Genomic DNA, 11,089 nt, shown 5'->3' on the forward strand with positions numbered 1-11,089 from the left:
CCTTTTTTACTTCAATGCTGCCGGCTGCTGCACAATATGTGCAGATCCGCTCGGCAGTGACAGTGTGCTGCCCGGCTGCTCTGATTGTGTTTTGTGACAATGTGCTGCCCGGCTGCTCTGATTGTGTTTTAAACACAATCAGAGCAGCCGGGCAGCACACTGTCACTGCCGAGCGGACCTGCACATATTGTGGTTGGTGGTTGAGGCCTGGGCTATGGCCCAAATGCATAACAAGAACCTTTTTAACACCTTAAGTAGCTTGATTTGACTAGAATGCATGAGTATCATGCACGAGTTAACTTGTATATATATATATATGCTTTTATACACATATCTGGCAGAGTCACAGTGAGACTCAAACTCACAGAGAAACACACAGTCTCAAATCACACTATTCAGGAAGTTGAGGGTCTAAAAGACAACTTTACTTATATTCGATTATGATTATTTTACAAGGAGAAACATGGTGGAGATCCCGCCTCTATCACTTGGGAAGCCCTCTTAGTTTGGACTCCAGTGGAAGCAAACAATATGATGATAGTCAGTCACAATCTCTGTCCAAGATGAGGTTTCAACTGGGATTTACCACCCAGCCTTTACTTGCAATATTTCCAGTTCTGCACCAATAGCATTTAATTATAAAATAATGGATAGTAAAGCAAAAAAAAAAAAATGAATAACTTTGCATCTTGGCAAAACCATGTTGCATTGGAGGAGGATGTAAATTTAAAATGTGATGGCAGATTTATAATTGGGGTAGGGCATGTCCTAGATCAATTTTAAATTTCAGTGTACAAATAAAGCTATCAAGTATTTGTGTGCTACATGAAAAAACAGCTAGTATTTAACTTATGTGCAAAATAATAAACTAATTTGCACCCCTTGCATTGTGACATGGTTTTTGTCCAAGAGAAAACTTTTTTGCCTTACTTTCCTTAATGAATCAGGCTCAATGAGTTTAGCACACAGCACCCCAGCACCACTTGCAAGTAAGTGTGCACTGCTAGCTTCTGTTAATGAAGCTATGATGCTTTGTGGTTTATGCATTTCAAAGCTGTTAAAGGAAGTTTCATTAACCTATGCTGCCACCAAAACTACAAAAATAAACATCTTGCCTTACAAACGACAGGCTTAATCTTAGGTTATATCGCAAGCTCTGGTTTCAGAAACTGAGGATGACAGGAAATTAACATCATTTATAAACTTTGCTGAAAGTTGCATACAACCATACCAACTATACACAGTCAACATTCCATTGCTGATTGATTGCTAGAGGTTTAGTCTAAATTTTCACCTTTGGGCAATGTTTTTAAATAACCTTTAGAGTGTTTGCAAACTTGTGTATATTATATATTATTCTGTCTATAAGCAGATGATGGCAAGTCCTTTATTCCACAATCTTCTCTGTATTCTTCAGTGTTTCCTGTTGATTTAGCCCTGCAGAGAGAAAGTGAGATATATTAATAAAATATAATTTTCTCAGGCTGTTCAAAGTATCAAAGTATCAAAGTACACTCATGAAAAAACAAACGGGGGAGAATTACTAACCTGCGGTTTGATCAAACTGGAGGTTTTCATACTTTTTGTGAGGGTTTTATTCAATTAAACTTTATTTTAAAATGCATCTGTGAGTTTCTATTTTTTATTATTGTGGAAGGCCATGCTGATGCATGTAGTTCCACAGTAGCTGGCAGTAGTTACTCAATAGGTTAGGTAGAAACAATTGGGGAATCAGCTCTGCTCAAGGCTGCACACATAACTTTTATGTCCAACTTCATGCTCCCCAAATTCTTTTTGTTGGAAATCCGGTGAGCAGGGGCTTTACTTATATTGAGTGATATTTTGGGTGTGAAACGTTTAATTGTGGCTATAAGATATTGCACTTTTTTGTGTGAGTAAAAAGCTCCACTGTGTCTTAGGTACATTATCTCAACATTCTCATAGTATCGGCAGCAGGGGAATCACTCATTACGGAATCTCCGGGAAGAGGAGGTGAGTATTTTCGGGAATGGTAGAGGTCACAGATATCAGACACCTGCTCTTCTAATGGGGGTTGAGGATTTTTAAAAAATATGTTTGAGTGAATATCTTTAACTTTTTTTCTTGTTCACATGTTAGCATCTATGAAGTGACTGGTACTATAAGCCAGCCATTACATTAGGATATTCAAAGACTAATATCACCTAATCTGTAACTAATAGAGCATTAAATAATCAGAGCATTAGTACAGTCACAACTACTAACTAACTAACTAACTAACTAGCTAACAACATTTAACTGTATGTCTGTATGTGAAACAAACTTCATAGATCCACATTAACTTTTTATGGAGGGGAAAAACTGTACCTGGTTTTAGATGCTCGGAGTCAAGGTTGGGGAAGATTCCTCATTAGTTGGATCTAAATCTGAATCATCAGGACACTCTTCAACTGAAAAATAATTGAAAGAAAAATCTTCATTGCACTAAGACAAATCAGATGAGTAATTGCATAGGCTGTGGTGTATATTTGAACATGGGACGATAAGAAAACACAACTGCAATACAATAATGCAGCGCTCAAATGTAAATAGCAGATGGAGTGTCAAGGGAATAATTATCCAATGCTTTCCAAATACAACCTTTGTGTAGATTTACCCCAAATAGTTCCTACTGTGTATAAATACTGTTCAATCAATGCATTTTGTTATAAAATACCCATTATAATTTGTTTTGAATATATTGTCATCATTACTATATATATATACTGTTATATTTTGAGTTTTTGCTGTTAGTGTCTGCAAGCTATTCAGTATTATTCTGGGCCGTATCTAGGCTGGGACACCGGGGCATTGCTCAGGGGCCCCTGGCCAAAAGGGGCTCCCGATAGACGGCACTTTAAACTTAAGCACTTTTTATGTAAGCAGGTGAAATTGGACTATGTGTTATTTATGTTTGATCAATTTTGCTATTTTTGTTTGTTGATGACTTTATTTAAGTTTGCAAGTATAACAAAACATACCCGTCACAGACATTAGATGCATGCAAGACGGCAACAACGATACACAAAATAAACAGCAGAATCCTTTCTGACACCAAAGTAATATCTAAGTAGAAGAAGACCTGTGTGCTGTGGATGTACGTATTAAAATTTAATAGGTGGGGGAGAAGGGGAGGTTGGGATGAGGGTAAAAGTTGACCTCTGGAAATCCTGAAAACCTAATAGAAGATACATTTCATGGAAGGAACAGCCAAGAGCAGCACATACAAGTTAAATTAGACATATGCAGCTACCAAGTGAGGCTATATTTAGATGTGACAAAGCTTTCTTATAATATCATAGGTTCCAGGTATGGGTAAATTTGTGTTTTATATTAGTCATATGATCTGATTTTTTTTCCATGTTTTGCTGTACACTCATTGCATGGATCTAGCCGCATTTGGAATTTGAGTACCCAATTTGTTGGAGATGTTATCCAAGACCTCAATCGGCAGCCCTAGGAAAAACAACCCTGGCTCTTTAGAAGTGGGTATTAAAGTATCATTGGATACGAGGGTGGCAATGTCATTTCAGAATCTGGCAATTTAAGGGCATGTCCACAGATGTGGAGGAAAGAGTTTAATTCACTACAAATTTTTTAACAATTGGATACTCGTGGTTTCAACGGTTTGGCAACCCTTGCTCAGTGGGTGATCCAGTTATCGCTGTTACACCATCTCAACAATACACTAGCATTATAACATTTTTACACGCCATTTCCATTGTTGATATCTATTAATGTATGCGCTAAAGATCGTGATTGACTGATAGGGATAATACTCTTGCACTTCTTTCATACCGTATATATTCTATGTGGTAGTAGCAGTATAGAATATTTAATGCACTATAAACACAAGCCTGGTATTTTTTTTTTACAAGGGCCCCATTCCAATGAGCTGCCCCGGGGGCCCCAATAATCTACGGCGTGGCGCTGGTATGTTACAGAAAGTATCAGGTAGTGCATTTTAACATTTTTGCCCAAAGTTACAAACTGACCCAGTCTATGTTTAATACATGGACTGCAGCTAATGTGACAAAAAACGTAAATGAATTAGTAGCACATATCATAATATGGAAATTTTATTTATATAGTCACATTGTTGCAGACATGCCCGCCATTCGTATGATTAAATGAAAGCCGATAGGTAGATAAAATAGTCATGTCCTAATAGGCTTAGCTTCAGCGTCGAGCTTCATTTCTTTCCAGAGTTCCAATCCATTAGCCCTGTGAGCTGCCATTAATCTCATGGAGGGGATGTCAAGTGGCAAGATCAGGGAGGCATGAGGCACCAAATCGCATCAGTTTGGTCAAAATAGCTCCATTCATCATGAATCGCATCATTGAGCCCCTCATCTTGCCCTCTACACTAGGAAGTGGGTGGGATCCAGGAGAAGGTCTTTCTCTCCCAGGGTTCTGGGTGAGGTATCTGAAAATTGGGAGTTTTATCTCAACCTTAAATTCTAAGCTTGTAATTGTGCACCCGATATATGTAGTGCATATTACTCAGCATTAAACCAGAAATTGCAGAGATTGTAAATGAGCATTTCTGTGTGTCAGGGGTTTTGTTTAAATCTGATTGCTCGGAGCAGTTATTTGATGAGCACAAAACGAAATTGGTCAACAATATCTGAAAGGATGTGATCAGCGTTAGCAATAATTGTGCTGTTTATTTCACGCATCTTTGGACATTTTTCTCTGTCTAGTTTTGTATAATTTTTTAAATCTTAGTGTGATATATATATATATATATATATATATATATATGCTCAATCATTTCATATTTATCTATGTTCTTATTTTCATGCTAATAGAGAAAGGACATACTGTCATGTAGCATCACAATTATCTGTTTTTTTTTGTCATTGAACAGTCCTGGGATCTCCACCCGGCAGCAGTACGTTCCTTCATCTTCCTCAGTCACCCCAGTGATGGTCAGGGACACGTCCCCCTGTGATATGTTTCCCAGTAACTGGTATCGGTCAGATTTCCTCCAGTTCACTGTGCTGCCATCTGTCCAGATGATCTCATCGTTACACTTAGAGGATGGACAGATGCCCCGTCCCCAGCACATTGTGGTTGTACCATCACTGACAGAATAACTGCAGGGTAACGTCAATGTTTCATCTACTGATCCTGTCACATTATCAGCTGACATGGAAGCTGTGAATAAAGTTATAGGATAAGTGTCCATAAAATGTCAAAGCCTTCCCAACCTAGATATCTTTCATTCTAAAATCAAATTCTATTTTTTACATTCTGCAGTAACCATGGCTTGCTACTAGGTGGCGCCACAGAGCATTTGTAATGGCACAAATGTGAGTAATTGTCTGCTGGCGCATTCATAGGTACGTGCCCACAATCTGGTGACTGAATCAGCCTTCTGAAAATCACTCTGAGCCTACTTTTGTGGGATTTCATTTTATGTCTTTAATTGTTGATGAGATCCTCACAACATGACGCTGCCCCTGTCACATCCAGCCGTTACTAACAATAGCGGTACAAGGTGAGCAACGGGGAGGCCAGACTGCCGTGGCTGTGATCTTTTGTGGGCCTCCCAGTGTCATCTTGTATCTAGCATTACTGTGGACTGTGTATGCATAGTGGGAACATGGGTCCTATTCACCAGTATCCACCATCCACACTAATTCGGTATATAGTATATATCAACCAATCCCAGCTTGTCAGTGGCTGTTATGTCATGCTGGGACATGTGAATAAAAAGTTATCATGGCAAGGACAGTTTAACTATATTTCATACTGATTTATATATACTTGATTACTGTGGTGGAAGCATGCATCCAGAGCATATTTGCCTTCCCTCCCACCATGCCCTGGTCTCTTGGGAGAACAGACACCCTCCTGGATCCCAGACAGAGGCGGGGCTTATTGATGTGATTTGCATAATTACTCCCTGTTCCCCTGCTGGGCAAATGCAGAGAATCTAGACCGTGCATGAAAGGAGGCGGGGCTAGGATGCCGTGCCACCACACCCTCTCTCTACCTCCCCTCCAGGATCTCCCAGAGTGGAGACACGAAATGTTGCCAAGAATCATCCACAGTCCGGAGTAATCCAATACTTTGTCTATTTAAATAAAATAAAAAAATTAAATTATTTTATTTAAACACTACAAGTAAGCTCTACAAAGCACGCGTAAGTGTAACCAGGCATGCTAATATTGAGCAGCCAAGTGCTGAGGTTGCTACGGAAATGCAGTGTGAAGCAGAGATCAGACCTGCCAAAGAGTTTGGGAGGAAAGGAGAGAGAGGCAGGAAGGAGAAAACGGACAGGAAGAGGTGCTGGGAGTGTTACAGCAACAAGAGGAGTGAGGTGTGTGTGGAAAGCAGAGTCTGCCAAAATGACGAGTGTATAGAGGAAGATAGGGATATCCAAGCTATGCAAAGAGAAGCTGAGTGTAGATTTGCACAGAGAGGTCTTGTAGCTGGATCACTGCAGAAAATCCACTATCAAGTCGCCTAAGCAGCCTAAGGGAGATTACACAGCAGAGCGAGCCTATGTGCGGAGAGGGAGACTCCCGCTATTAGCGAATTGTGTTTGAGCTGAGAGGGACAGCTAGCAAGATCAGGCTTGCAGTTAGTCCACGACCCAACAGTGGCTAATACTCTTGTGTGACTGGATCACGTATAAATAACTTATGGTATAAATTTATTTAAAGGAAATAGTGCAGGGGGCTTATTTATATAATTGCACATGCACTTATTTTTGATATTGTGTATATTTTGGTAAGGGAAAACGTTATTTTTTCTGTTTTAACCTTTCTAAAGCAAATGCCTATTTCTGATGTATATATCTGATAAAATGAGCCTTTGTGGATGGAAGCCTTTTGTGTATTGTTATGTGGGAAAATGGCTTGTTTTGATTTGTGATGTTCTGTGGGAATGTGTATTCTGAAGAAAGATCCCATTGGGTCTTTTGATGTGTGAGGTTTCACTTGGAGACAGGAAGGTTTAATTTAAAACGTGCTGCTAGATTTCCTGCATCTAAAACAAAGATGCAGGACATCACAGCGTTTCTAGAATTTCACAGATAAGTGTAAATATTGTTAGCTTTGCAAATTCATGTAAATCTATGTTTTGGTAAACAGGGTACATCCTGATTCTAAAAATAGCCTGTGTCCAAATCTGTATAAAAAGCACTCTCCTGTACACTGAAATGTATCATTCTGATGTTCCATCTGACCTGACCATTGATACCTTTAATCAGTGGAACTGTCCTTGTCAGGGCACCTGAGCAATAAACATCCCTCTGCTTCAAGACCCTGCTTGACAACTTCATCAATATTGCTGTAATCCTGTGACCTGCAGATTAGACCCTAAATCTAATCCATTCATCGACTGATTCTGAGGTTGGACCCAGCTCTCCAGTACCACCGCTCTGCTGCTACCCTGCAGCTCTGGTCAGTGTGATAGGTCAGAGGGGGATCCATCCACAGCAACCCTGATCCATAGTAAGAGGTCAGGAGTACCAGCCCAAGTGTACCAGCACAGGAGTACACTAGCAGTGACAGTTACCCAGAAGGAAGGTGGTTCTGAGCACCATAAAGGAGCTCAGTGGTGGCAGCATAGTAAGCCCCTCCTACTGCGGCAAGAGGATGCATTTGGGATAACGTAAGGGAGTGGTGGCAAAGTAAGCCCAGCCGGTTCCCTGCAACAACAGACAGGATGGCATAGGCGGTCCATCCTGTCACACCTCGTCTTCAAAGGAGAGAGATTAATAAAGAAAACACACCAAACACTGTGACACTATTAATGCTGCACATATCTCAGAGACTGTGTTACCTGTCAGAGATATAATCAAAGTTACCAGCGTTGCAACAAGTGCACCAACGTTACTTAGTTAACCTGACAAACTATTTAATATTGGCAGGATTGTAATTATTGTTGATTTATATTGTCACACTGTGTATGGGTGCGTTGTGGGAGAGTTTGGGGCGTCAGTGAATGTATGTATGGGGGACATCTTGTCACTTAGTTATTACTGTACTGTTGCCTTTGATTAATATCTTACCCACTGTCCCATTTATCCCGTTCATAATTTCACCATATTTAAATCCGCCTCTCCCATTTATTTTCCCCAAAATAAACACCCAGTTGATTGTTTGCAACCACAGTGTGCAGTACATTATTATTCAGAGGGTTAGTGCGGTCAGGTACAAGGGGCTTCCCGAGTCAACCCCTGGTGGATTAAGTCACAGATGCATCCCACCATACTGTGCAGAAGACTTGGGTGGAGGTACTGAAGGGAGAGAGAACATTTCACCACCCTTTTCAGTGTGCTAGGGAAAGGGGGGCTACATAAGTATAGTGTATTTACGCCCCTATGCTGAGTCTGACCCATCTGAGGATGGGTCAGACTCAATATTGTAATAATTACAATATTGACCACAATAGTCTCTAGTAAGGAGACTATTTTATTCTATAAACAATATGTGACACGCATATTAGCTATATGTTTGTTAAATTGAGCATGGTTTCATTGTAGCAGTATTGATACTATAATTTGCTACTAATACCATCAACCCTTCCTTTCTAATCATTAGATAACTAAGAATTATATCAGTTGTTATATAATTATGGGATATTAGCTTGTTTTTATCAGTTTATTTCTAGGTATTCATCTCCATTTTACAATTTTAATATTTCGATTACTTGTCATGTTCTATAACAAAGTTTTATTTTAACTGTTTATCACATATATTTGGAAATATAGGGCCTGATTCATTAAGGATCTTAAATAAAGAAGATCCTTATTTCAGTCTCCTGGACAAAACCATGTTACAATGCAAGGGGTGCAAATTAGTATTCTGTTTTGCACATAAGTTAAATACTGACACACACATATCAACTTTACATTTCAGTGTACAAATAAGCTATCAAGTAGTTGTGTGCTACATGAAAAAACAGACAGTATGTAACTTATATGCAAAACAGAATACTAATTTGCACCCCTTGCATTGTAACATGGTTTTGTCCAGGAGACTGAAATAAGGATCCTCTTTATTTAAGATCCTTAATGAATCAGGCCCATGGTTCATAAGAGTGCCCTATTTACACATATTGCCCTTTACCTCTTTATGTGAATTAATCAGTGTGTGGGTGCACCACCTTTAGGAGGTTTGGCTATAAGAAATATGTTCCGGTCACATATCAGACCTTCCTCCTAAACGGTTGGGGAATTATATAAATACCTGGGGGTAAATGTATCAAGCTGAGAGTTTTCCGGCGGGTTTGAAAAACCAATCAGATTCTAGCTATCATTTATTTAGTACATTCTACAAAATGACAGCTAGAATCTGATTGGTTGCAATAGGCAACATCTCCACTTTTCAAACCCGCCAGAAAACTCTCAGCTTGATACATTTACCCCCTGGTGCGGTATATTTCTCCTTTCTCTTGACCTGCAATTAATAGGCTACTGAGCGTTGTATCTGCAGTCACTGTGCCGGGCTGCCTCAGTTCGCAGTATTGCAGACCTTACCTCCTCTGTACCTCCCCTCAAAGCCTGAGGAAATCTCCCTACGCATGTAGGCACATGGTTTTTCTTGTGAGCATGCGCGGTACAAATTTGCATATTTTCCGCTAAAGAAATGTGTATATGTCCAACACAGCACAAGACTCTCTAGCTGTCTGTAATGTATGTGTAACAACACTTCCTAAACGCCGTTAAGCGCTAATTTTGCACCGTTTGGGCTTGGTACACCCTCTCCCTCTTCAGCAGTGCATGCTGTAACATGGGTTTTCCTGGTGGGCCCTTCATGCTCAAGTCTGATACTGAGTTTTAATAGTAATATTAAACAACAAGATAAGTTTTTACCCATGCCAGCCACACTAGCTGTCCCCAGTGATTTTGGATGAGATCCCCAGGATACCTCTGCATGCTTAGGGGGGGAATTCAATTGTCGGTTATGTGGCGTACAGACATTGCGCCGCCCACATTGCAAGCAATTATGGTATTAATCTCTGCTCATTTTTTCCTCGTAACCCATAGAGGTGAGAGAAAAAATTTGCAGAAATATTTGTACAATCTCCTCTGCAAAATGTCTTGCAGACCTTCCAGAGACACTTCGCGGCTAATTGAATCTCTCCCATAAAGTTAATGGTGAATCAAAATTAACACTCTGCTGCTGACATTTGACACATAAGTTGTGAATAATGGACCTTCCTTAGAAACATCGGGAGCCTCAATAAAGTAGGAACACAAATTTTTTTCAGCACAAAATTTTTGGGGCATAGCTATAACACTGGGGACAGATTTTCCGGAGGCAGTTTTAGGGACCATGAAGAGGGCGCACACCTTGTAATGCCCTAGCCAGACAAGTAAGAACCATTGTGGACCCACAGTGTTTATGGTTTGCGTACGACGCTCAGTGACTCCAAGTAAATAAAGAAAACAGAAAATAACGAACCTGTAATGTTTTTGCCGTCATTGTGAGCCAGTTCTCTATACTTAACGCAAACCATAAACATGCTTTTTTTTCTCATGAAGCCCATTTAAGTAATCTATAAATTAACACAAATAATTATCTACATTATATAAAAGAGAAAGCTGCTTTATAGTTGTTATTTAAATATGATTCTTTAATGCATTGAATGTAAATTGACAGTAATTTTACAGGCTGCCAATAAACCATTTCCCCAAATTTGTACCAACATTTTTGGGGGCACAGTGAGCCGCCTGGTACTTACCCGAAGGAGAGAGAAGAAGCACCGTCATCCACAGGGATAGTAAAGTCATCTTGTATGACCGATAGCTGGGAGACCAGAGTGCTGGTATTATCTGCTGCCTCCTTCTCACTGATGTGGGTGATAGGAGGAAACAACTTGTACTAAAGATTAAAAAAGAAAGAGGAAGTACTCGGGGTTAACCCATTGATGACTGGAGGTCGTTTAATGACTGGACCAATTTTTGCTCAGCATATTTGATAATGTTTTGTCCTGAAGAAATAGGGCTTTAGTTTGGTAACGTATTGTGTTAAATATTTATTTATTTATGGTCATTAGACACATGCTCTGATTTCTTCACACAGCGACTTTTATGCAATTAGTGCAACTC

The 11,089-nt window shown here is 39.8% G+C and overlaps 1 protein-coding gene across 1 annotated transcript; it reads right to left on the minus strand.

Annotated features, from left to right (window-relative positions):
• Positions 1-403: 403 nt before the first annotated feature.
• On the minus strand, positions 404-10,848 carry LOC142150209 (hepatitis A virus cellular receptor 1 homolog). The gene is made up of 4 exons (XM_075205414.1): positions 10,723-10,848; positions 4,843-5,178; positions 2,347-2,429; positions 404-1,437 (listed from the first exon to the last, which is right to left on the minus strand). The coding sequence occupies exons 1-3, from the start codon at positions 10,769-10,771 to the stop codon at positions 2,353-2,355; spliced, it is 462 nt and encodes a 153-aa protein (XP_075061515.1). The 5' UTR covers positions 10,772-10,848; the 3' UTR covers positions 404-1,437; positions 2,347-2,352.
• Positions 10,849-11,089: the final 241 nt, after the last annotated feature.

Source organism: Mixophyes fleayi, chromosome 4 (assembly GCF_038048845.1).
Source record: "Mixophyes fleayi isolate aMixFle1 chromosome 4, aMixFle1.hap1, whole genome shotgun sequence".
Classification (NCBI taxonomy): domain Eukaryota; kingdom Metazoa; phylum Chordata; class Amphibia; order Anura; family Limnodynastidae; genus Mixophyes; species Mixophyes fleayi.

Bases quoted from the DNA above. Each gene is read 5' to 3' on its own strand.
- LOC142150209 (XM_075205414.1), bottom strand. From the start codon at position 10,771: ATGACTTTACTATCCCTGTGGATGACGGTGCTTCTTCTCTCTCCTTCG. The intron at 5,179-10,722 runs GTAAGTACCAGG...CTTTATTCACAG, and splicing joins GCTTCTTCTCTCTCCTTCGG to CTTCCATGTCAGCTGATAAT. The intron at 2,430-4,842 runs GTATGTCCTTTC...ATTATTTTTCAG, and splicing joins AATTGTGATGCTACATGACA to TTGAAGAGTGTCCTGATGAT.